The sequence below is a fragment of the Vipera berus genome (assembly GCF_964194415.1).
Source record: "Vipera berus genome assembly, chromosome: 1".
Classification (NCBI taxonomy): domain Eukaryota; kingdom Metazoa; phylum Chordata; class Lepidosauria; order Squamata; family Viperidae; genus Vipera; species Vipera berus.
The window spans coordinates 217891776-217919088 of record NC_138202.1 but is presented as its reverse complement, the minus strand read 5'-3'; the positions used below and the strand labels follow the sequence as shown (position 1 = coordinate 217919088).

The 27313-nt window shown below is 42.6% G+C and overlaps 1 protein-coding gene across 1 annotated transcript; it reads right to left on the bottom strand.

The window, feature by feature from the left end:
- Positions 1 to 526: 526 nt before the first annotated feature.
- PDIA6 (protein disulfide isomerase family A member 6) lies at positions 527 to 19661 on the bottom strand. The gene is made up of 13 exons (XM_081313274.1): positions 19524 to 19661; positions 14722 to 14863; positions 13615 to 13672; positions 11094 to 11220; positions 10424 to 10530; positions 9193 to 9329; positions 7937 to 8051; positions 5337 to 5477; positions 3652 to 3736; positions 3490 to 3562; positions 3015 to 3173; positions 2321 to 2417; positions 527 to 1009 (listed from the first exon to the last, which is right to left on the bottom strand). The coding sequence occupies exons 1-13, from the start codon at positions 19555 to 19557 to the stop codon at positions 935 to 937; spliced, it is 1350 nt and encodes a 449-aa protein (XP_081169400.1). The 5' UTR covers positions 19558 to 19661; the 3' UTR covers positions 527 to 934.
- Between the last annotated feature and the right edge of the window lie 7652 nt (positions 19662 to 27313).

Here is a 27313-nt window from a genome sequence, read left to right as displayed (position 1 = left end):
GTTATTTTGGGCAGGAGAATATAATACTGACATTTGGGATTTTTCTTACATCCTTCCAAAGAAATCACGTCTTCTGTTACAGGAGTATTATACTTTACAATTTAATATTATACTAAAATTAGTCTCAAATCATAATTCTGGTCTATCTGGGAACATTATTTGTCAGAGACAATCAGAATTAGCTGATCGCTTATTATTTTTCTTGAGTTACCATGAAGGAACATTAGTCTTTAAAGATTCCCACTGCATCAAGATAAACCTATCACACATTACCAGTAAACATGGCATTTCTTTCAGTTCTACAGAAAAATAAGAGTTCAAAGTATTTAGAGAGAATCCGAGGACCTGGTTTATAAAGCTTAGTTAGTTAGTTAATGTGAAACATTTCACTATAGTTTGTTCAAAACAGCAGAATTTTAAAAGTGACTGGCTTAATACGAACACACAGACATATATCGTAATATGGCTTCAAATACTGCACTGATCTATTCAAAAGGAGATCTCTGCACACTGTACAACACTGACACCGAGTCAAAAATATTGTTTTATTCTTTCATTGAAATGAAAGCTATACTGTGGGGGAGGAGAGAAAAGAATCACATTTTAAAACTAAATAGAACAAAAGTCTCAAGTTACAATTGACCACATGCCAGCTAGATAAAAAAACAAAACAGAACAAAAAACAAGAGCATTTCAATGAAAGACCAATGTTGTTCTCAAAATATCTGTTGCACCGGATACAATTTCACTCAATAAAAAAAATTCACAGAATTTGTGAGATATTTTTTCTTAAGAGATGCTCAGTTCACTGATGACCATGTTTCCAACTGCGGCAAAAAAGGCCACTGGTAGGTCCATGTGATGCAAAATGTTCTTCTATCCAATCCAACCACAGCCCCAATGTCTCTCAAGAAACCAAGTTATCTTCAGGCTCTCACAATTCATCCTTCTGAGTATCCCAGTCATCAAGATCTACATCGCTGAGATCAATATCGTCTTCAGCTGGGAGCTATGAGACAATGGGAGTGAATTGATGAGGCGTTTATCATGTATCACCAAACACTTCTTAGAACAAGTTTCAACCCCCCCCCCCAAGATGCTGAGAAAATACTGTTCAAAAGCAAACAACGCTACTATTAGATAACTTCTAAAGAGATCTAAAATCCTCTCTTCTGCTTTTTTAGTTTTGTGTACAACCAGCAAGTCACTTTTCTCATCTTCCCTTCAAAGTTGTAAATTACACACCCACAATCTTATTTTGAAGGTAAGATTTCTACCATTCAGATAAGTGATGCAATTAAAATGGAGTTTCACTACCCACAACACCATTCCATCTCATTGCTGTTATTTTAACTCATTAAAATCAGCAGAAAAATTAAAGCTACGATTACTGTCTGATGGCTAAGATAAAAATAACTGGGTTTACACTGCATGCTAAGTCAAACGTTGGCTTAACATGATAAGGGAATTGGGCTACATGTTTATTTACAGGACTTTGGCTTCTTGATTCTTGTTCTGTGTCCTACACTCAAGCTGCTAAATGCCTACAGAGATGTATAGCAAAATCATCCAAACAGTAAACGAATGTTAACTCAAAAAGTGGCCAAACAAGGCATTATTATTTTATCTTTCTACAAGATAAGACTGTTTCTTTTTCATTAAGCAAACCAGGCTTGAAACAAGCCCAGGTGTGACATTTTGTGTGGCTTCAGTGAATTATGGAGCAGAAATTGCATATAAAAAAGTAGAAGTCAACAGCAGACTAAGCAAACAAAGTTGAAAATCTACGTAAGCTTCAATGTAATTAACAGCTGGATAAACAAGCAAAGTAGGAGTGACATTATTATCAAGTTCCTCTTTATAACCCTTAATGCAACAATGCTAAGACTACTTGAACATTTGGTGAGCAACCTGCATCAGGACAGGAAAGAAAAAAAAAGAAAATAGTCTGCACAGGAAGCATATCAGAATAGCTCAAACAGGATACAGAAAATAAAATGATGCCAAAAATAGATAGGTAAACAAACATCAACACTTTCAGCAAAATCCAAAAGAGAACAAAGATACAGAGGCAAGTATAGAATTAAGATGGCTTCTCACAGATAAGGTGGGTGACAGAAAAGAGGAGAAATAAAAAGAAGCAGCAAAGTTTTAATTAAACATGTTTTGAGTACAAGCTTTATTGTATATACTGAAGGTTTATCAGGCTAGCCAAATACTGAGAGACTGACTTCATAGTGAACCAACTTTCAATGCTTGAACCCTAAAATGTCCAAATAAGTTCGGTTATGAACACAGAGATGAAAATGGAGTCTCTTACCTCACCATCTTTGCCATCCCAGGGCTCCACTGTGTTAATTTTGGCAAAAGCGCCTCCACCAACTGGTGCCGTGGACCCTCGTCCAACAGAAAGTTCCCTAAAAATTGAACGAACATTTAGAACGTAACATATAGCACTCTGGTGGTTCACAACTGAGAACCAGTTTGGCCTAATGATTAAGGCAGCAGGTTAGAAACTTGGTGATTATGAGTTCTAGTCTTGTCTTAAGACATGAAAGAATGCCGGGTGGGTGACCATGGCCCAGTCACTCGCTCTCAGCTAACCCACCTCACAGGGTTGTTGGTGGAAAATAGGAGGAGGAAGAAGTAGCAGCCATGATCACCATCTTAAGTTGTTTATAAAAATAATAAAGATGGGATATAAAATAAATAAGCCTGGCGTGATGAATAAATATAGTGAATAGCACTGAGTGAGACTGGCAACTGGCCTACCTTCCCCGTGTTATAATTTCATGAGATTTCAGCCATCTCTTTAAAACATGGGAGTGGAGTTAAATAGGAAAAGATGGGATTCAGGAACGTTCCTGAGCAAAACAGTCTTCTTGTGTTCAGAAAAGAAGTCAACAAACATGCTTACAAAGCAATTGTTTTTCCCTCTGACTGACAACTGCATTATTTTTCACTGAAGCTCGTCAAGCACAACATTCGTAGGATCTGAGGTACCAAATCCTTACCTTAGGAATTCATTAATCCCCTGATCACTGAAAGAGCCTTTCAGGAGAGCGAATTTCATCTTTCGGGCATTAACGGCTGCCATGGCTGGATAGCCAAAGCCACCGATACCCAAAGAGCTTTCAAGGTTAGACTGGGCTCCGGCTTCTGTCCACAGCCATCTTGGATAAAAAAGAATTAGATGTTTTTATCTCAAAAGCAAACCACAGAAGACCACATTTCTCTACAGTTCCAGGTCCGCTGGCATCACCCAATTTCTGTTGAAAGTTGCAGAACAAAAGGGATGGAGACAGTAGATCAAAACCAGCTGACTTCCTTAAGCCTCCCCTACTTCAGTTTGTAAGCACTGTAGGCTAGTCTATGTTGGCCAGTAGCATCTTTGTCACCGACTTACTATTTTCGTTTCAATAGGAACACAGTTTGGTATTCCTCCCTGCCCCCAAACCGAAGCACCTTCTGCTACAATCTGTAACTTACCCCCACATCTTCCTTTTGTATTTGTCTGCCATTTTCAACATGACGTCCAGGTAGGCATTTCTACCAGCAGCTCCTGTTTTAACAGAAATCATAAAAAAGAAAGGTCACATTTGAGGCCAGTATAAAAGCCAAAGGTAAGGGAAAATGCTGTTTTGTTCTTACCTGTGTCAAGTATATGGGGCAAAACAGAAATGATACAAAGTTGGTGAGCATCACATGTTTGCTTTAAGACGTCTTCATTAATAATCTAGGAGAGGCAGATTTACAGATTCAAACTCCTAGCAAGTAAAGAGTAATTACTAAACTGGCTGATGCAACTACAAAGTTGATTCTCCCCCAGCAGGTCTTTTCTTGCTCAATATTTTTTTTTTAACACGGTTGCTTTATTTGCTCTGATAGTTAATTTCTCTAGATCTCTCTACAGGTAGTCCTCGACTTATGACAACAATTGTGCCTAAAATTTCTGTTGCTAAGTGTGTCATTTGTTAAATGAGTTTCGCCCCATTTTATAACCTTTCTTGCTACACTGCAAGTGAATCACTGCAGTTAATAAGCTAGTAACCCGGTTGTTAAGCGAATCTGGCTTCCCCATTGACTTTCCCTGTCAGAAGGTTGCAAAAGGGGACCAAAGTATAAGCCAGTTGCCAAGCATCTGAATGTTGGTCATGTGACCATGGGGATGCTGCAGAAGTTGTCATTTTGAAAATTACATAATATTTTTCAGTGCCACTGTAACTTTGAATGGTCATCAAATTAACTGTTGTACGTCAAGGGCTACCTGTATTCTGACATCCTTAAGACTTTAAAACAATTTTCATCTACGGGAGCTAAGGCCAGGAGGATGCCAGAAGTTGTCTTAATTCACAAAGCTCACAAAGAAACACTACTAAAATTAGGGCCTATTGATCATGCCATTCTTGCTCATGACCTTTCAAAGAGAGACACGCCCTCCCAAAGCTCTTTGCGAGCAAATGTCACTGTTATCAACGCAGCTCATTATGAAATAAGGGCAGACATTAAAAAAAAGGCTTGAAATTTCCAACCACATGCAGTAAGAAAATTTTTAGATAGTTTGCGATAAATTCAGTGAGAAATCAAGTTTAGTTTTATTGCTCATTTTCAAATAAAAGTTTGATTTGAAGTATATGCGTATGTGTATATATATATATATATATATATATATATATATATATATATATATATATATATATATATATATATATATATATATAATGTGTGTGTGTGTGTGTATAATACATATAGATATACATCTATACATACATACGTATGTATGTTAAATTTAGATTGCTAACATAAAAAAGTTTGTCGCAATAGCGACTGCTCCCTGTGGATGGCCCTATATATCTTGAGTGGGGTTTTTTTATGCACCCTGTCAGCCCATATGGGAAGAAGGAATCTTTTGCCTGTATCAGCCCAATCTAGGGCCACCCACAGGGAGCAGTCGCTACTGCACCAATCATTTTTGTTAGCAATCCAAATTTAACACACGCACACACACATACTTCAAATCAAACTTACATATATATAAAACCCTAACCCTTAATTTTATCAATAAAAAGCATCATAACAGCAAATTTTGTTATCGAATTATGATGGCTATGTAGCTAAAATAGGACTAATGGGGTGGGGTAACCACCTTGCACAGGTTTGCTGAGGAGAAAATATTAACAGTTCTGTGAATACAAAATAACTAAGAAAGAGTCTGAAATGGAATATGGAGTATTTTGAAAGACTGCATGACTGTCTCACTGGACAGAGGCACCCCATACTGCAACTTTTTGTTGCAATTCCTGTTGGAAGTAACTGCTTGATCAAAATGAGGATACCTCTAGGAGTTCAGGCGCTGGTGCATTCTCTGAAAACAAGTCCAGAGCCCGAGCAATGATATCTGTTTTTGTCCGGCCACCATCATAGTCAACAGGTTCTTCTCCCTTTTGGAAAATTTTTATTGTTGGAAATCCACGGATCTGAAACACAGAATCAAAGAATTCATATCAGAGTGGGCACAAAAGGTAATCACCTTGGTATTTGGTGAACTAAAAATTAAAATAAAATAGTGCTTAATGTCACTGAATGTCTGCACAATCCAAATTCTCTAAATAGCCGGTATGCAAAACTATCACAGAAAACATTACATCTCTCTCTCACACACACACAAACACACATTTAGAAAGTATTCAGAACTCCGCTTGTCAATTTTGTTATGCTGCAGTCCGATTCTACAGTTGTTGAAATTCATTCTTTTCTCATTAAAGTACACATAGTACCCTATAATGACAAAGTGAAAAGAGAATTTTAGAAATGTCTGTAAATTTATTAAAAAGAAAAAAACTGAAATATTACATTGGCATAAGTATTCAGACCCTTCACCAGTACTTTGTTGAAGCATCTTTGACAGCAATTATAGCCTTAAGTCTTTTTGGGCATGACACTACAAGCTTTGGACACCTCGATTGGGGGATTTTCTCCCTTTCTTCCTTGCAAATCCTCTCAACTTCAGTCAGGTTGGTGGCGACTGTTGGTGGACAGCCATTTTCACATCCCTCCAGAAATGTTCAGTAGAGATCAAGTCAGGGCTCTGGCTGGGCCACTCTAGGACATTCACAGAGTTGTCCCAAAGCAACTCCTATGTTGTCTTGGCTGTGTGCCAAGGATCATTGTCATGTTGGAAATGAACCTTTGGCCCAGTCTGAGGTCCTGAGCGTTATGGAACAGGGTTTCATAGAGGATACCTTGCTCCATTCAGCTTTCCCTCAACCCTGACCAGTCTCCTAGTCCCTGCTGCTGAAAAACATCCCCACAGCATGATGTTGCTGCCACCCTACTTCACTGTTGGGATGATATTGGGCAGGTGATGAGCAGTGCCTGGTTTCCTCCAGACATAACGTTTAGAATTGAGGCCAAAGAGTTGAATCTTGGTTTCATTAGACCAGAGAATCTTGTTCGTCACCGTCTGAGAGTCCTTCAGGGCCATTTTTACAAACTCCAAGTGGGCTTTCATGTCTTGTGCACTGAGAAGAGGCCTCCCTCTAGCCACTCTGCCATAAAGCTCACATTGGTGGAGGGCTGCAGTGATGGCTGTCCTTCTGGAACTCTGTCATGTCTCCACACAGGATCTCTGGAGCTCAGTCAGAGTGACCATCGGGTTCTTGGTCACCTCTCTTACTAAGGCCCTTCTCCCCCGATTGCTCAGTTTGACTGGGCAATCAGCTCTTGGGAGAGACCTGGTTGTGCCAAATGTCTTCCATCTGAGAATTATGGAAGCCCCTGTGCTCTGTGAGAAGGACCTTAGTAAGAGAGATGGCCAGGAACCCGATGATCATTCTGACCGAGCTCCATCTCTGTGTGGAGATGGGACAGAGTTCCAGAAGGACAACCATCAGTGCAGTCCTCCACTGCTCTGGGCTTTATGGCAGTGTGGCTAGACAGAAACCTCTCCTCAGTGCAAAACACATGAAAGCCCATTTGGAGTTTGCAAAAAAGTACCTGAAGGACTCTGAGGCTGTGAGGAACAAGATTTTCTTCAATGCAGCAGCAGCAATTTTATTGTAGTCTTCCTCAGATCTGTGCCTTGCAATAATCCTGTCTCTGAGCTCTGCAGGAAGCCTTTGACCTCATGGCTTTTGCTCTGCTACAGTATGCACTGTCAGCTGTGAGGCCTTCTACAAAGAGGTGTGTGCCTTTCAAAATCATGTCCAATCCATTTAATTTACCACAGGTCGACTCCAATCAAGATGTAGAAACAGGTCAGCAATGATCAAGAGAAGGCACCTGAGCTAAATTTTCAGTGTTGTTGCTAAGGGTCTGAATACTTACGCCAATGTGGTATTTCAGTTTTTTTTCCTTTTTAATAAATTTACAGATGTTTCTAAACTTCTGTTTTCACTGTGTCATTATGGGGTACTGAGTGTAGATTAATGAGAAAAAAATGAATTTCAATAACTGTAGAATCAGGCTGCAGCATAACAAAATTGATAAAAGTGAAGGGGTTAGGGTTAGGGTTTCTGAATGCACTGTATCTATCGCAATGTTTTAGTAAAAAAAGTTCCTACTATGGTTTATACAAAAGATGCTTTCATACCTGTGTTTATTCAACAAGGCTCCAATATGTAAGTGCTTAAAACATTCCATGCACTATAATGTTGCCATCTTAAAAGGGACATACCGTATTTATCGGCGTATAACACGCACTTTTTCTTCCTGAAAATAGGGGGCAAATGATGTGTGCGTGTTATACGCCGATATAATGTTAATGATATTTATTTGAAATTTAAGTTTTTTTCCTGAAATTTCCTTTTTAAAATGAGGTGCGTGTTATACGCCGGTGCGTGTTATACGCTGATAAATACGGTACTTTCCCTTCTGTGTTACTTGGGAGACAGCAACTAATAAAATAAAAGCTTTACCGCTCGCACTGTATACTCACCCCATACCGACTGGCTAACGTTTGGTGCACGGTAGCATCTACAGCAGCTAGTTTAACTTTTCCCTTTGTTTGCTCCTTCACTTCAGTTGCAGCTGATGCCCACTCTGGCTCCAAACTGTAGAAGGAAATGCATTGTTACATGTGGCTGTTTTCCTTTTAAAAAGAACGGCAATAAATTACAACAGCAACTTACAATTAAAAACATTTTTTTTAAAAAAATAAAAATAAAAATGGTTAAATTATGATAGTTCCCAGGTGGTAGTTGGGCTCAAAATTACCACAGGTTGCTTGCTACTTACCTGATTAAAAAACATGGTTGATAACAATTTTTACTAACCGATCGCAATGACTACTGAATAGACCTCAAAAGGATCTTATGATTTGACGATCTTGAACTACATTAGCCCCAGTAACTATTATTAAGGGACGCGGTGGCTCAGTGGGTTAGGACGCTGAGCTTGTCGATCAGAAGGTCGGCAGTTTGGCGGGTCGAATCCCGAGTGCCGCGTAACAGAGTGAGCGCCTGTTACTCGTCCCAGCTTCTGCCAACCTAGCAGTTCGAAAGCACGTGAAAATGCAAGTAGAAAAATAGGGTCCACTCCGGTGGGAAGGTAACAGTGTTCCGTGCGCCTTTGGCGTCTAGTCATGCCAGCCACATGACCATGGAGACATCCTTGGACAAGCGCTGACTCTTCGGCTTTGAAACGGAGATGAGCACCGAACGACTAGCACGCACGTGCGGGGGAACCTTTATCTTTACCTTAACGATCAGATTCCAGGAATGGGGATGCCTGAAAGGCCTACTCCTGCTTTACAAAAGACTAGATTTTCACCAGTTTTGTCTTAAGATGACAACAGAGTAACGAGTTCAGAGGAGCATCGTATTAAAAGCAAAGGAAAAGAAAGAAAACCCAAGGATGCTTAAATAGGGCTCACATACCTCCAGAGGTTTCAAGCATAAGCTGCATTTCTGTATTTGAGAGCCCCACTGATTTAAATGGGGCTAACCTATCGGTAGATTGCATTATCAATACTCGTGCACCCAACTACTACTCAAACAACTGGTTTCCCCTAGTACAGACATGTCAAACTTGCAATGTCACGTGACATCGCGCAATGTATCGGGACGGTTTTGTTATTGCCGGCAACGGGGTGGGCGTGGCTTCCGATGATGTGTCCAGCCCGTGGGGTGGCAGTTTGACACCCCTGCCCTAGTATGCATATATGTAAATATGCTATACAGCCAGAACACTTACTTTTTGCAATGTCCACACCACGGAGCATAAAATTCTACCAGCCAGATACTGTCACTGTCTAACACATTCTTATCAAAGTTATCATCGGTCAGTTCAATCACATCCTTTTTGCTGGAGCTTCCACTTTCATAACTGCTCTATTAAAGAAACATAAAACAGTATTTAGTACTACAGATTTTACTTCAATTCTAATTATTGATCACAATCGCTGGATATGTGCTTTCTAGCAAAAAAAAAAGAGAGATTAGGATAGAAACTTACATATAATATTTTAACTTATAAAGAAAATAATCCACCTGTGCTTGAAATCATAGTCTGTACAGGATGGAAAATGTAAAAGCGAAGTCAACCCTCACTTATTCAAATTGAGTTTTTCAACAAGGAACATCTTGCTGCTTTAGTGTAGTGGAACTAATCAGTAGAGCTTCACTTCCTCTGTTTCAGCAGCTGTATATGTTGTCCTGAGAAAGGGGAATTTAAATAAGAGTAACAGACTTGGGACCTTGGAGGTCTTCCAGTCCAAACCCCCCCCCCCCGTTCAAGTAGGAGTCCCTATAAGCATTTTAGACAAGTGTCCAGTCTCTTCTTAAAAACCTCCAATAAAAGACTTATTGTGGCTGCCTATCTGAGATCTATGCAGCCTAGAAGTCTTGCCTTCTTCTATAAGTCTCTTTTAATTTATTTACAGCCATGATTCCTTTATAAAAAAAAATTAATAAAGAATTTTTAACAAGGTAAAAACAACGAAATGTGAAAGAAGAAACAAAGACAAAGAAAAATATTATGAAGTGGCTTCTAATCTTTTTACATTGTATTTTCCTTCTTCCCACATTTTATCCTTTTTTTATCATCAAACCCTTAAATCACAAGTTCATACGTGAAGGTGTCGTTCTTTCTCTAATGCTTATAGCCCTGATTTCTAAAGCATCTGTACAATGGAGGCATCAGAAGTCAGAAGAAATTCTTTGCCATTCATCAACTCTCCAATTCTTTATTTTCCTGTATCCATCAACTGTCACAGTCTACCCCTTTTATTCTGATAACTGTCACTGTCCTCTACTAAGAGCTCCACTATGTGACCCATTTAAATGAGCAAGCCAGCTGACCTACTAAATTTTTCACTCCTGTCATAAAATAAGCCCTTCTTAAAGCCATCGTTCAAATGCCAATGTTACTAGTTGTCCTGCAACATCTTTGCAATGAGTAGGAGGCAAAGCCTAAAGAGGGGTACCTGTTTTCCAGAACTGTATCCTCCACCTCTGCCACTAAGACGATCTTTTACCAGTGACCGGACAGCGCTTAGAGCAGAATCAACAATAGCATCACTGGTCCTGCCTCCTGAGACACAAATGAAAGGTAGAATGCTAAGTAATCGTGAAAACTCCACATATATCAACATTCCCATTTCCTTTCCAGTAGCGGTATCCACCATTTCAGCTCCTTTAAAAGAAGCGGGGGGGGAAACAACGTGTGGCTTCTTGGTGTTGTAGCAGGACAAAGCACTGGAGACTTCAGCCTTGAATTGGAAATCCAGGTTTTAACTTAAATCACTATGCTCCCTGCCAACAGTGGTGGTGAACGTATGCTTCTGCATGTTCTGAACTACAACTCCCACCCAGTTCAGCCAGAAGTGAGGTGTGCTGGGAATTGAAGTTCAGCAGCATTTGGAAGACCACAGGTTCCTCACTTCTGCTCTCCTGCAAATACTCAGCTCTTCAACCAAATGTAATGCAGCCATAAAAGCGGGAAGTTCTTAGGAATTTCAAGTCACCAAAAAAGGACCCAATGTATTATAGCAGTCTTTTCTACTTAAACTAGGCTTGTTGTGAACAAGAGGGGGAAAAAAATCAGTTTTGTTCAAGATGCACATCAGCAAAAAGAATGTATTTTCTTAAAAATACCTTGGTAGTCTTCTGCTTTGTGCTTGTTAGCACCAAAAATCTTGATAGTGGGAAACCCTTTAACACCATATTGACCACCAAGAGATTGATGTTTATCTGCATCAACTGCCCCAACTTTCACAACACCCTGGAAAAAAGGAAAGTTTTCAGGTTAGAGAAACAAGACAAAAAATAAAAATAAAACCCTCCACAAAGACAAGGTAAAAATCTGTTTTGCTGAGTTCACACACATCTGCTGACTTTAGCCCCAAACCATGGATATGTCAGTTCATATACACATTCATTAAGAAATGCTGGTTTTGGCTTAAATATTGCCTTTGACTAAGCAGTTTCATGAACTTAGAAGAATAATTCAGCTTGAAAATAAAGGATGATGCGTTGATCCTCTGATTCTTCATTTAAATGCAAGAAAGTCATGAAGACATGCAGCTACATTAAAGATGTTCTCTGTCTTTGGCAGCATCCTATGTGGTTTGCCATGACTGCGATTGATCAGGCGATTGATCAGGCAATTCTCCAACAGCAAAGGCCTGCTCACTAGGAAGTCAAGGTGTCGCTCACTGATTTCCCATTCATTGTTAACAAAAACCCAGCATTACCAGGCTTCCTTCCAGTAAATCTTTTAAGAACGTAAATATCTACCGTTATGTAATTTCTGATAAAAATATATCGTGTAAATAGGGTTGCCAGCAGTTTCAAAATACTGATCTGTCAACCATAAGATTTAGTCCAATTGGCAAACAAGCAAAAATACATCTCTGAAATAATATATTTTAGAAGACAAAATCAGAAAAAAAAAAACACCCAACAGGGCACAAGCTAATTATAACAATCCTGGACAAAAGGTGTAACAGAAGAACTGTGGTCTGAAGGCCCTTCTATGGCAGGGAGCTTTCTATCAGCTTCTCAGTTGCAAGCCATTTGCCACTGCTACAGGGAAAAACATGGGAAGCGGTAAAGAGGAAGAGCCAAATCCTGTCACTGCTCCAACCAACCTGGATAGAACTGGCTCTAGAATTATTTTGTGGAAAGTTTATAGTAATGCCAAAGTCAAATATCTTAATATTTAACTTTATATATGTGAGGATAGGCCTTCTTTTGACACACAGACATCATTAGGCATAATAAACAAACATCATCATCCATCAAGTGTAATAAAATGAGATAGTTCTGGAGAATTTTTTTTAAACAACTCAAAAAATGAAGCTAGCACCCACCAGGCCTCACGGTTCTCCCCACGGCAGTAGTGGGTATAGCGTGCGACCTTCAGGGGTTATCTGAATTCCAATTTTTAATCAATCCTCATCAATGTGCCCATTTTAAGGAACGGCAGAAAGTACATTCAAGAGATGAACAGGCCACATATTTATTTTTTAATCAAAGAAAAGGGACACCCTAGAGATCGTATTTTCAATGTGATTAATTTTTAAAAGGTTGTTAGGACGCTTATTCGATGACAGCCATCTTCTGCTAACAAAGGTACCAGTTGATGGGTAGAATACCTGCTTTTATTGCACATAACCCAAGTTTCATTTCTACTATCTAATTTAGCCTGAGAAAGACTCAGAACTGCTGTTCCCTTTGAATTTAATTTAATTTTATTAAATTTATATACCGCCCTTTCCCGAAGGACTCAGGGCGGTTTACAGGGTATTTAAAATCAAACAGTACAAAATACAAAAGTTAAAAAACAATTTAAAAAAGATTAAATTATCCCTTAACTAAAAACCTCAGTTAAAAATTCTCAGCCTGGGCCGGAGAGCTCAAAGAGCCAGGTCTTCAGGTCCCGGCGGAATGAACGAAGGTCAGGGGCGGTCCTAAGCTACACGGGCAGCTGGTTCCAGAGGCTGTTGAGTTAGATGAACAGTGCTATCGGTGGCCAAGAATCATTTAGCTAGACAGTAGCTTCATTGGGCTTTATCATATATTAATGTACAAACCGAAATGGCTTAGCATTATCCACACACATTTCCTTCCCTTCCTATGCTCTCAGAAAACAATAAACCCTATCAGCTCAGCCATAAAATACTTGAGAAGCCAAGAAATATTGATAAAGCTGGGAGAAGATGCTAGGAGGAAAGCAAAAGGCTCTGGGAAGCAAGACCAGTGTAAGATAAGAGATACTGTTATCGCCACCATTTTGCTATCTCTGGTACTAAAAGTAAACAATTTGAGTTTCAACAGAAGAGCAGATTGATATTTGTTATAAAGAAACTCTTGGGGAAATCTGTGCAAGAGGAAAAAAAATCTCCTTTACAGCACGTGAGGTAAAAATATTCTAACTTAACAGTAGGATGCAATGATTAATGTATTGAATAAGGATAGGGGAAACTCAGGCTGAACTATCTCCTCCTCCCTTATGGAAATTCAGAAAGTGACTTTAGGCTTTCTTAGCCCAATTTATCCTACAGGTTTATTGCATCAGAAAAATTGGAGGAAGGAACTAGTACACTCCCTTGAGTTCCTGAAAGACAAGTAGGCTGTAAATCTAATGAAGATTTTTTATGGATATGCTACTCACTTTTAAGGCAGTTGCAGCTTTCTTCCATTCTGGTGTCAATCTTTGGCAGTGGCCACACCTTTCAGGAGATAAAAATAAAAATCTAATGTTCCAACATTTGATTTATTCCAAACCAAAAAGACTCTTATTATCAGATACGTCAAACTCGCAACATCACGTGATGCCGCGAGATGTATTGGGACTGTTTTTTGCCATTGCCGACAATGGGGTAGGCGTGGCTTCTAGATGACGCATCTGGCCTACGGGCCGGCAGTTTGACATCCCTACTCTCTATGAATCCTCACATTGAAAACTGTACAAGGCAGCATACAGTGGTTATATTCCAAGTGATGTCTCTGACTAATTTTTATTTTTCTAGCATTCCATGCTGTTTGGAACCAATGCTTATTGCTACAACTTCCCATTCATGTGTAACTTTGCACAAAATTGAAAGAGATAGACATGTCTCTTGTCTTTTTAAAAAATTAACAAAACCTAACATTTCTATACAACTAACTGAAGTTCAACACACACAGTTCAATCACAGAATTTTCACAGTAGGCAGGTGACATTTTGCTGCAAAAGGTACAGATCCTTTCTCCCAGGAAAAAAAAACCAACCACCACCAAAGTTGGCAACCATATATACTTTTTTAATAACATAAATCTTCTGAAACATGAGAATAAACTGGAGTTGTAGAACACTGTTATGACTTGTCCAGCCTTCAACAAAGATTTACATTCTTATTTCATCTACTGAAAGATGTGGGAGCATCATTTATATTGGTATCACAACTAACACATGCATATCTAAATTTAATAAGGATGGTTAAGGCTTATCTCCATCGACTCTCCAGGGATGTTGGGCCTGTATGTTGACTGTGAATTTCGGGAATTGCGATACCAACATCTCCGAAGGACAGCAATGAGAAAGGCTGAGCCATGTATTCCTGCACCCCATCTCACTTAACCATAACAGTAATACGACCAGAACAGTCCAGCTAAAAATGATGCTTTGAGATGCAAGACACGGGTTACAGAAATAAGATAGTTAAAGTGTACACGTGAACAAGTGACAAACAGAACAAACAACCACCATTTTTTTCAAGGCAGCTGAGTTAATACGTACCATGGTGCATAGAATTCTACTAGCCATAAACTATCGCTCTGAATAACCTCTTTGTTGAAATTTGTTGGTGTAAGTTCTATAACATCATCACTGGAAGAATACAAGCCATTAACAGCCAAGAAGAGGGTACAACTTACAGTACCTAGGATACAAACAGAACAAAATTCAGATAATTACCGACAAGAATTATATCTTTTGGGTCAAAAACAATGGCTAAGTTAGTGGTAAAACAATGTCGGAGAACCCTGGCCCGCTAAACCAAAAAGAACAAGAAATAATTTGTGTGCAAAAGATTTCAACAGTGAAATCCCATTTTGAGTAGGAAGAAGCTCTGGCATTACAAGAACTCTTTCAATCTCCCCGTACTTATAATCAGAGCAGCCTTCTTCTGGTAAGATCACAATACTAATGGAATATAGTGAAGTTGGAACAGATTAAAAAAAAAAAAGTAAAATCAGAATAGATTTTAGGATTGGAACTTTTCCTGCTAATCTGGCGTTTCCATTTCCTCTCTATGCAAATGTGGCCACCTGAATTAAAAAAGTAAAAGGCTATTTTTTTCTCATGAAAACATGTCTACTCATCAACAGGCAACTTATATCGAACGTGCACGAAGTAATTTAGCAGTAATGCTCTTCCTGCTTAATCCAGGAATTCTCTTGATTTTGTGGCTAAGCAAACTGGCAGCTTCTCCTGCCATGGGCGAGTGGGCACTGTCAGTTTGGCTTGGGTGCATGGGCCCTGCCAATCTTGTCAGTTTTCTAAATTTACTTTGATCTCTCATAATCAACAGTTCAAATCTGACTTCATCCTTTATACAACTTAAAACAGGGCTTCCTGCACATGCTGGATCCCTTTGGAATTTGGCTTCACTCCTAAATCCACTTATAGGGAAATAAGCTCCATTAGCCCCAATGAAACCATTCTCAAGGAAACAGGCCTGCATGTGTTGACTCACATACTTTTGAACTGTACGTGGGAGCGGTTCTTCTGCTTTCAACAGATTACACCACATTTTGTAACACTGTTGAATTGAAAGGTTTTATTAGGCTTTTTTTTTACTGCTATGTTAAGGTGGTACGTTTAAATTATCCTGCTTTGGGATTTGAATGAAAACTGAGCTTTATTAGGATAATATGCCATATGTTGCTGTTCTTTAAAGGTTCTGTAATGAAATCAAGAAAGCAAGTTTAACCTCTTGTCCTCGTTAGGTTCTTTTTGGAAACATAGTCTTTAACACCCAAATATTAATTTAGAAAGGATGTGCCCTGATCAGTTGGCTGAACCATTTATTTGAAGGTTATTCTGCAATAATTAGTCAGTCCAAAGATGTATCCATCTAAGGCAGGGGTAGGCAACCTTGGCTCTTTCAGGACTCATGAACTTCAACTCCCAGAATTCCTAAGCCAGCATGGCTCAGATTGGAAACCTCTCCTTTTCCCCTCAGCGTGGCTGGCTCAGGAATTCTGGGAGTTGAAGTCCATGAGTCATAAAAGAGCCAAGGTTGCCTACCCCTGATCTAAGGTAATGTAGTCTACATGAAAGCACAGAGGAGCCTTTCAAATTCTAGTGAGATGGGCAGCAAATAAATTTAACAAATAAACAGAAGATGGCCCCTGGAATAGAAATCTGCATGCGATTAGGAAGACTGATCATCAGCAGGCTGCACAGCTGAAGCATTCCAATACAATACAGATACCATTCAATATAAATTGTAAACACTTTTATTTCTGCAAGACACCTTCCTAAACCAGATGCTCTTGGAAATTTACACACAACACTTGTGTGTTGTAACACGCAATTACCATCCATACATCAATCACATGATTTATATGAAGATCACTACAAGTCTGATCTAATGCCTGGAAATGTATATATGTATGTATATATTAGAAATGCCCAAAATTTGTATTCAAGAACTGGAACAATTCTATACATCCCTAAAAGTAATTTATGTGTGTTTGGGACTGCACTACAGTAAAAAAAAAAATTTCCCTTATGATGGGAGAAAAAAAAAAGCCTCTCATCACAGAAAGTATCTTTGTTCAACTGAAAACGCTTAACAGCAGGAGCAGGAAAGCAACGGGGTGCCTGAGATCAATCCCATTCCCACCCACAGCAGGTTTTTTTTAATATGCTTTTTAATTGAAATAAATGAAGTGCTGACATACTGGAAGTGAAGCACAAATCTCTTGCATCAATCTAATTTACAAAACTATTTCTGGACCCCATAGATCAGACATGTCAAACACAAGGCCCGGGGGCCAGATCCGGCCCGCGAAGTGGTTTCATGTGGCCCGCGAAGCCATCCTGGAAACAGTGAGGGAACGGCCCCCACTGCCTTGGCCCTGGCCCAGAGACCCTCCTTCTGCCAGAGACCCTCAGATCTGTCCCACTCCTGCCCAGGCCCCCATAGGCACCCTTGATGCGAACGATGTAGAGCTGGCCATGCCCACCCAGTAGGCCACACGCACTCTAGCCACGCCCACCCAGTAGGCCACGCCCACCATGGCTATACCCACCCGGCCCCCTGAGGGCAACCACAATGCTGATGCGGCCCTCAATGAAATTGAGTTTGACACCCCTGCCATAGATAGACTGTAAAAACATGAAAAACAAGTGTGGGTGCCTGCAGCCCTGAGTTCTGTTTCTCCTGGCTTGGCTGTCTACAAAGAGCACATGATATGCTGAGCTTGCAGAGGCATCCTTGGGAGGTGAGGGGGCAAATGATAAAACCAGGTTTGTGGTTAAGTGCTGCCCCTTTTACACATGTATCATGACATTACATGCCCACACAAAAGAAGTAGGACTTCTGATGTGACCCCTGCATTGATACCTCCAATCATCAGGTTGGCTAAAAAGGGAGCACTTCACGTGTTAAGATAGTCATTCTAAAGCAAACTTTTCTAAAGGCAATCATTTTGCAAAGTTTCCACGTGTACGCTGACCCTAAAATACAGGTAGTCCTCGACTTGCAACAGTTCACTTAGCAACCGTTCAAAGTTACAACGGCACTGGGGAAAAAAGTGACTTCTGACAGTTTTTCACACTTACAATCATTGCAGCATCCCCATGGTCACATGATCCAAAATTTGGATTCTTGGCAACTGACTCATATTTATGATGGTTGCAGTTTTTGTGGGATCATACGATCCCGTTTTGCAACCTTCTTACAAGCAAAGTCAATGGGGAAGCCAGATTCACTTAACAACCGTCTTACTAACCATAACTGCAGTGATTCACTTGACTGAGGCAAAAAAAGTAGTAAAATGTGGCAAAACTCACTTAACAAATGTCTATGTAGATTCTCAGTCATCCGGGTCATGGGTGTCCCAAAAGTGCTTTTTCAAGAGGCAACTGGACTGTCTTTTTTCTTTGAAGATGTTTCGCTTCTCATCCAAGAATCTTCAGAGCTGAAGAAGTTTCTTGGATGAGAAGTAAAAGAATCACTGAACAAATGTTTCACTTAGCAACAGAAATTATGGACTCAATTGTGGTCGTAAATCGAGGACTACCTGTATTGCCTAATCCTGCCTTCTCTATGTTAGAGAAATGATTTATTTCAGAGTGGCTACTTTACATTCCTCTGTTCTTATTTGATTATCAGTGCTAAAAAAATGTCCACAACCCTAACCAGGTCTGGTGCCCTCAGACAAACGATTCCAAGGGGATCCAATGAGATCAACAGGATCTCCTTCTATTCTAATGCAAAAAGCACAACAGCACTACCCGAGACCCACTGCAGCAGGCACCAAGCTAAACCCAGACTTCAATTTCCATTCAGCCTGCGTCTAAATAGCAGGGTGCAAAACATTGTAAATGGGAAGAGCTCTACGTGAACTCGAAACAACCGATCCGAGTCGAAACTGGCTTTAAAAGCATTCCCGGCAGGGTCAGCCCAGCTCGTTCCCAATGTTTCAGATTGGAAGCATTTTGCCCGTCCCAAACAGGCGCCTGGGGTCACAACGAGAGCCGCCGAAGAAAAAGGATGGCAAAGCCGCCCCTTCAAACACGCCTCGTGGGGGCTGGACTGTCTTTTCCTCTTGAATAAAGCGCGATTCCTACTGCAAAACGGAAAGCACGGGGAGAGACGGGAAGAGACGGGAAGGACCCCTGGCCTTTCCTATTTATGTAGCACAGGGGTCTTCAAACTTGGCCCTTTTATGACTTGTGGACTTCAACTCCCAGAATTCCTCTGCCAGGCACCTGGCTGAGGAATTCTGGGAATTGAAGTCCACAAGTCATAAAAGGGCCAAGTTTGAAGACCCCTGATGTAGCGTATGGCATAGATCAGAGCACAAGGATACCAGTAATAACATTATACAGAAGGAGCACAAAATACTACAATGGTACGCGAGCTTTCCTAAAATCGGGTGAATAAAAAGCAGGACAGTTGCGTGATAAAAGCCATGCTGGGGGGGTGGGGAGGAAGGAGAGGGCAGAACCCCCCCCCCGCCAGGAGCAACCACACAAACGTAGAAACCACATAAGCCGCCTTAAGAAAAGAAAAAAAAATCCGATTTGACTTCTTTCCCAAGTTATCCCTCGCGTCCCCAAAACGCTTCTTCAGACTGTAAACTAGAGAGCCCGATCGCTCTCCTCCTTTAAAGGACCGGCTATTTTAGAACGATACGCAGCTAATTATCTAAGGCTGGAGAACCTCACGCAGTCCATTTAAGGCTGACAATCGGGAGGGGGAATTTCTTACGCCGAACCACCATTAACCCTCCAGACCCGTCCTCGTTTCCACTACGCTCCAGATCCGGCTGCGCCTCCTTCCCTCCCTCCCTCCCTCCAATTACCAAGCAAAAATCGCTTTCCACTCAACGCGCCCATGTTGCGCTCCGACGACCTCCGACACAAGTCGCGTCGCCGCGATTCTGCCGCTCCTCTCCCAGGAGAGCAGCAAATGTTTCAGCAATCCCCGCCGTGGCTGCCGCGCATTGGTTCTCGCCGCGATCCCTCTTTTGCATAGCCAATGGGAAACGGACGGGTCAGGCGTGGAAGAGTTTGGATGGGCGGGGCTAATGAAACCTCGGCGAAAGGAAAGGGAAAGGGAGTGAAGGTTGGAGCCGGCGCCGCTCGACCACTCGCTTCCGGCCTCTCTTATTAGTACTCTTTGGTTGAGTGGCCATAGAGCTAGGAAAAGCGGGGGGAAAAGAAGACGTGGAAGGGAAGGATTCCTTTCGGGTTTTTGATTTGCGGAGCAATGAAACTGCTACCGCGGCTTTAAAGCTTGGCGCCATGCAGATAAGCTAGGAGTCCAGTTCCCACAATTCTCAGCTGGGCTGGTGTGGAATTCTGAGATGAGTCATCCTTACCCTTATGGAGTGTATGCCGAGCTGCTATAAGAGAACCTGTCTTTGAACATTTTCGCAGAAAGTAAAGGTTGAAAACCCAAAGGTGCTTTTTTGGAAGGCTACTGGGCTTTCTTGTTTTTCTTTGAAGACGTTTCGCTTCTCATCAAAGAAGCTTCTTCAGCTCTGGTTGGATGGTGGCGAATGTTTCCTTCCATTCCCCACCATCCAGTCAGAGCTGAAGAAGCGTCTTGGATGAGAAGCAAAAGTCTTAACAAAAAACCCACGAAAGTCCAGTTGTCTCCTGAAAAAGCACCTTTGGGACAACCAGGGCTTTTTTTTGTCATACAACGCTCAGAACGGAGTTCCGGCACCTTTTTTGGATGGAACCTTGTAGCGTAGGCAAGGCAGGTTGTATGACGTGTGAGTTCCAGCACCTTTTTCTTTTACAAAAAAACAACAACAACAGGACAACCATGACCTGGATGACTGAGAATCTCCAATAGACATAAAGGTTGAAAAGAGTTTGGAGATCATCTGATTCAGCCTCCTGCACTGCTCCCCATACAATACAATACAAATAGGTAGTATTTGTAAGATGGCACTTTGTAGATATTATGTCCTGGGCTCTGATGAGCAGGAATGAAGACACACAGTTGAGTACAGAGAAACTCATTCTTTTATTAAGCTGGAACTGTACTGAGGACTTGGGTGCAGCTTGCCACAATATATAGCCAGACCCTATGGTAGCAGCCAATCAGATTGAACCCATGCTTGCTGCCCAAAGCTGACCAATTGCAGGACTGGAGACATCCTGTCTGGTTCTCTAGCAACGCATGTGGTGAGGTACCAAAAGCCCAGTATATAACACCCCTCTCTCCTAAGATCAGTCTATAATACCCTTATTGACTTGACAACAGTCAAGGCTTATGAATCACTCCCAACAACCAAAATATTAAAATAATAATAATAATGCTTGTTAAGCCAAAGCAGTTAGAAAGACATTACGCGACCTTTACAGACGTGCCTTGTAGTATGGACTTCAATGAGATTAAACAATGGCTAAAATAGCTTGTTAATGCAGTATAACTATAAAGAGATAAAACAACATTTCAGTGAACATGCTTGACAGCAGTTACAATTTACCCCCAATTTCTGTAGGTAGTGGTACCATGTCAGAGCATTACGCATCACTTTATTTTACAATATAGTCTGTAAGATATGCTGGGGGTTTGCAAGGTCTGGAGGAATGCCTTGGTGTTCCAGTCACTTTGTGGTCTACCAGCTTACCCGGTGGGCTGGGTAGACCCATGTCCCCTTGTGCTCTGTCGTCCAGGGGAATTGGAATGCTCTGGCTGGCCTCTCCAGGTTGGCCTACCCCAGAGTCAGACTGTTTTGCAGAGTAGGCACAGCGGTCACTGAGATTCAGCTGGTTCACCTGGTCAGGGGTCCCATGTTGCACTTCTGAGCTGCCATGTTCTTCCTCGGAATCAAGTTCCACTGAGAAAGGAAAACCCTGGTGGTTCTGGTGTGGGATGGCTTGGTTGCCAGCTTGAGGACTTCGGGAGGGACTTGTGCCATAGTCCTCACTTAGTGACCGTTCTGGAAACCTCTTCCTAAGTTGGTCAATGTGTCTTCTGACCAGTCGCCCTCCCTCCAACCCCACTTTGTAAGATAGGGGTCCGGATGCTTTGGTCACCTGACCAGGAACCCACAATTTTCCAGGCCCATAGTTTCTGGCCCAATCACCTATTTGCAGCCTTATGAGGTAGAAATGTGTGATAAAAATTCAGGAGGCCCAAAAATGCTTGCAGCTCTCTTGATGTTGGCCAAGGAGCCATTTTGATGGCCTTTACTTTTGAATCAGCGGGGTGAATTCCACTAGCATCGATACGGAACCCCAAAAATTCTGTTGATGAGACCCCAATACTACATTTGTTTTTTTGAAATTTGAGGCCCGCATCGTGGAACCTTTGAAAAAAAACCCAGCCCTGAGCCTATTGGCCAATACTTCTGGGGATTCCCCGGCAATGAGAACATCATCAAAATAAGGACAGACACCCTGTATACCCCTAAGTGTGCGTTCCATAATCCCTTGGAAAATACCCGGTGCAACGCTGACTCCAAACTGCAAGCATTTGACTTTGAATGCCCCTCAATGAGTTACTATTGTTTGAGCCGTGGCTGTGGCCTCATCTACCGGCAGTTGCTGATACGCCTGCACTAAATCAAATTTAGCAAAAATGGTTCCCCCTTGCAAAGAGGCTAGAATATGGCTGACTATCGGGACTGGGTATGCATGTTGATTGAGGGCTTTATTTAACGTGCATTTGTAGTCTGCGCAAATGAGAACCTCCCCGTTGGGCTTAAGTGGGGTGACAATAGGAGTTTCCCACTCCCCCCCATCAACAGGCTGTAATACACCCTGCTCTACTAACTTATCTATTTCAGAATCGATTTTGTGTTTCAAGGCGAAAGGAACCCTGCAAGGCTTGACCCTAATCGGTACAACGTTAGGATCTAATTTAAAAGAAATTTGTGGCCCAGTATGCGTTCCCAGTTTTGACTTGAAAACATCCATGTATTCCTCACAAACAGCCATGAGGTCTGCTGTCTGTGTCTGGTTAATGCCTGTTATTTGAATGCCCAAAGCCTCAAACCAATCAAGTCCAATAAGACTTGTTCTTTGGCCCTCTACTACTATGACATCCAGGTGTCCCAAAAACCCTTTAAATTTCACCAATAAGGTGGCTTCACCCTTAACTTTAACGTGAGCATTCTGAAAATCTGTTAAAATAATATCTGAGGGCCTTGGTTTAGCCCACTGGTTGCTGCGTCTGCACACAAAGTTGAATGTGTCATGCGAGATGATTGAGACCGCCGAGCCGGAGTCCAATTCCATTTTACATGGAACTCGTTGTAGCTTTACCGAGAGCTTGAGTTTAGGTTTAAGGGGGTGACGAGCCCCGGTGTGGCAAACGCTTCTCCGGCTCCTGAAGAACCCCACACTAACTGGACCCTGGGCCCCAGTACCTCTCCTAGTCGGTGAAGCAGGATCCCACCTTCGTCGCCACTATTATGTCATGGGGTCTGATGAGCAGGAATGAAGACACACAATTGAGTACAGAGAAACTCATTCTTTTATTAAGCTGGAACTGTACTGAAGACTTGGGTGCACCTTGCCACAATATATAGCCAGACCCTCTGGTAGCAACCAATCAGATTGAACCCATGCTTGCTGCCCCAAAGCTGACCAATTGCAGGACTGGAGACATCCTGTCTGGGTTGCTGGAGAACCGTTAGTTCTCCAGCAACGCACGTGGTGAGGTACCAAAAGCCCAGTACATAACAGTAGATATTTGGGGTTAGTGTTAGATTTTTATCCTTTCTCCCATAGCTCAACGTGGGAAACATACCTAATATTTCTGCCTCCTATTTTCCTCACAATACCTAATAAAATGCACACACACTATTAGAAACCTACATCCCACAGCAATGATTACATGAATCAAGTATGGGAAACCAAGGACAACAGCCTGGCAACTAAATAAGATTCATGTGTCAACACTGATGCTAAAGAAAACCCATTTAAGTTTGACCCATTGCAAACAAACAACAATTTCATTATAGAAGCTGTGAACACAAACAAACAACAATTTCATTATAGAAGCTATGAACACAAGTACTTTGAGATTCAACTTGTATTGACTTATAAGAAGCTTTTTGTTGTTAGGACAATATTTGGATTAGGAACCAGCTTGACTATCTTTATTTAGCAGGTTTTGATAGTTCATAACAGGAAAGCATACAAGCATGAAAATGCATTTCTGAATACTATGAGAATAGATTTCCTTCTGAAGAGTGGACTTGCCAAAGTCAAAGCTTATTTCAGTGACTCACTGCACATAAAATTCTAAAGTCAATATATGCTCAAAAGCGAACAACAGTATAACATATTAGTAAACTTTCAGTGATAATGGCCTTCCAACCAGTATCTGTCAAATGTGATAACATTGAAAAGAAACTGGATGAGCCCTTCATTTTGGTTACATAAAAGATAAACAACATAAATGCATGTCTGTTCTTTTTCATTTTTATTGTTGATCATAAAAAGAATATAACAAAATAAAAACTAATAAACAGAAAAAATAATGTAATAAAATACATTAATAAAAATAAACCCGTTATTAAACAATGACTTGAACCTTGATGACATAAAGAAATATTGGAAAGGCTCTCGTGGGTGGAGAATGAATATGTTTTCAGTCTATGAAATTATTTGTCCTCTAATGTCATAGCAGTTGAATTTGCTCAGGAACTCCGGAAAGGTTGGGGAGCTCTGATCTAATTCAACCCCCTGCTCAAGCAGGAGACCCTATATCATTTCTGACAGGTGGCTGTCCAGTCTCTTCTTAAAAGTTCCAGTGATGAAACTCCCACAACATCTGAAGGCAAACTGTTCCACTGGTTGATTGTTCTCACTGTCAGAAAATTTCTCCTTATTTCTAGGTTGAATCTCTCCTTGATCAGCTTCCATCCACTTTGTAATAATGCCGCTTGGGGGGGGGGGCGAAAGCCCTAACAAGCAGGCATATACATAGAATGAAGGCTACTGCTAAGCTTGTAAGCCGCCCTGAGTCTTTGGAGAAGGGCGGGATATAAATGTAATAAAAATAAATAAATAAATAAATAAATAAATTGTTCCTTGTCTGGCCTTTGGGTGCTTTGGACAATATGTTGTCCCCCCTCCTCTCGGTGATAGCCCCTCAAATATTGGAACACTGCTATCATGTCATCCCTGGTCCTTCTCTTCACTAGACTAGCCATGCCCAGTTCTTGCAGATGTTCTTCATATTGAAGGCCGCGCTCTGGAAGGCCCCAACCATTGGACAATTGGGGGCCCATGGGGCTGCGGCCAGGAACAATCGCCTGGAATGGTGGAGCGGCGGAGGAACTATGGTGGCGTCTTGAGTGGCCGGCCATTAGCAGACGGAACTATCATGGCCTATTATATCTTTGCCCTGTACGAACATTTGTCTACTCACCTGCATATCATCCCCAAAGGACTCAGAGGGTCCTAGGTATAAGCCACCGTGAGAGGGTGGCTTGAACTTATATCTGCTGCCCCTAGAGGTGAGAGCTCTATGGGGCATGCCTTACCTAGAGTGTGTGTTCCAGACCACCCCCGGGAACAGGATCCGCGACCGTCGTGAGAGGATGGTGGTTGGCCTGTTCTGGGGGTTCACCCAGCTGAGTGGCAGTGAAGCTGGGTGGATGGTCTGGACACCCATCTACCCTCTGTTTGGACCCTCCTAATCAACTAATATGGGACTGCCTGCCCCTGGATTTGCTCCTTATGCCTCGTCTTTGTTATACTTGCACGGACTTGCTCGCCCTCAGGGGTGCCCCCCCTTCCTGGGTGCGACCCGCCTTTCTAGCCACTTATAATCTCGAGGAAGGGCCCGATTGTTGGGACCCTGAGAGATGGCTGGGCACGGGTAGGGGCCTCCGATATAAATTTAATAGGAGGCCCCTGCTAAGTTTTTTAGCTAATTTTTTTGTGGGGTTAGGGAGGGGGGTGGGAATCTCTTTTGGTTGTTTGGAAATGGGGGGTAGTCCAATAACTGTTGTTCAGGCCAGGCCCGGGACTGATCGCGGGGGGGGGAGTGGAGGTCGGTTGCCTCCGGGGCTCCAGAGCGGGTCGTGGGATTACCTATTCCCACGACGTTAGGGAATGGCAGCAGGTGTATGAACAGAGGGCTGTATCGACTTCTGGGAAGGCCTCTCCGCTGCTTACAAGCGGTGAGGCACTCCGACCCTCTGTTTCTGCCCCGAGGTCCCAGGAGCGAGGATGTGCAGCCACCTGAGCTCCGGTTGGTGTACTTGAACGCCAGGTCTGTTGTTAATAAGGCTCCTCTTGTCCGGGATCTGGTCGAGGGTGAGCATGCGGACCTGGCTTGCATCACGGAGACTTGGTTGGGCCCAGAGGGCGGTATTCCTCTGGTCGACCTTTGCCCACCGGGTTTCCGGGTGCTACACTGGACTCGGGCTCAGGGTAGGGGCGGGGGAGTGGCGGTTGTTATGAGGGAGACCTTGTGTCCGCGGGAGACCACCGTTCCCCAGATAGTCGGGTGTGAGTCTCTCTTCTTGAGATGTGGCCCTGGTGCGCAGTTGGGCTTGCTGCTGGTGTACCTTTCGCCTAGTCACGCAGCAGCAGCCCTGCCTGAGCTTCTCGATATCCTCTCTGGGTTGGTGATTGAGTTCCCCAAACTTATAGTTTTGGGTGACTTCAATCTACCATCCCTGGGAGGATAATCTGAGTTAGCTCGGGAGTTCATGGCTTCCATGACGGCCATGGACCTGACACAGGTAATCTCTGGACCGACTCATGTGGGAGGCCACACCCTTGACCTGATTTTCTTATCTGGACGGTGGTTAGATGATCTTGGTGGGGGCTCCCCAATTGTTATGCCCCTGTCATGGACCGATCGTCATCTCCTGCGGCTGGTCTTCCGTTTTGCCACTCCCCACCGTGGGTGTGCGGAACCAACTAGATGGTACCGCCCCAGGCGCTTAATGGACCCTGAGAGGTTCCAGGCAGCGCTGGGGTCCCCACCTGCCTCCTTCGCTCACAACTCGGTGGATGCCTTAGTGGAAGCCTGGGAAAGGGCAGCCACAGAGGCTCTTGACCGAGTTGTACCCTTGCGGCCCCTGACCCGGTGCAGATCCCATCGAGCTCCATGGTTTTCCGCGGAGCTTCGGGAGATGAAGCGTCGGAGACGGGGCCTAGAGAGCTGTTGGAGATCCAGCCGATCCAAATCTGACCGATTGCGACTAAGAACCTACATTAGGTCTTATCTCGCTGCGATAAGGGTGGCGAGGTCTAATCACTTCACTACCCTTATCGCGTCTGCAGATAATCGCCCGGCCGCCCTGTTTAGGGTGACCCGCTCCCTCCTTAATCAGGAGGTGAGGGAGGAACCCTTGCAGGGTCGTGCCGAGGAGTTTAACCAACATCTGTCGGACAAAATCGCTCGGATTCAGACTGGTCTGGACTCTGACTGGGCAGAGTCTGACGATCAGGACACGGGTGGTCTTGTCAATATTACCTGGGAGGAGTTTGATTCTGTGACTCCGGAAGAAGTGGACAGGATTATGGGGCGGCTGAGCTCCACCACATGTTTATTGGACCTGTGCCCTTCCTGGCTGGTTTATGCAGCCTGGGAGGGGACACGAGGCTGGTTCCAGGCGGTTATATCTGCCTCTTTGAGTGAGGGTAGTTTCCCCACCGTCTT

Bases quoted from the DNA above. Each gene is read 5' to 3' on its own strand.
- PDIA6 (XM_081313274.1), bottom strand. From the start codon at position 19,557: ATGGGCGCGTTGAGTGGAAAGCGATTTTTGCTTG. The intron at 9,330-10,423 runs GTACCCCTCTTT...TTTCTTTAATAG, and splicing joins GATACAGTTCTGGAAAACAG to AGCAGTTATGAAAGTGGAAG. The intron at 2,418-3,014 runs GTAAGGATTTGG...TTCAATTTTTAG, and splicing joins GGGATTAATGAATTCCTAAG to GGAACTTTCTGTTGGACGAG.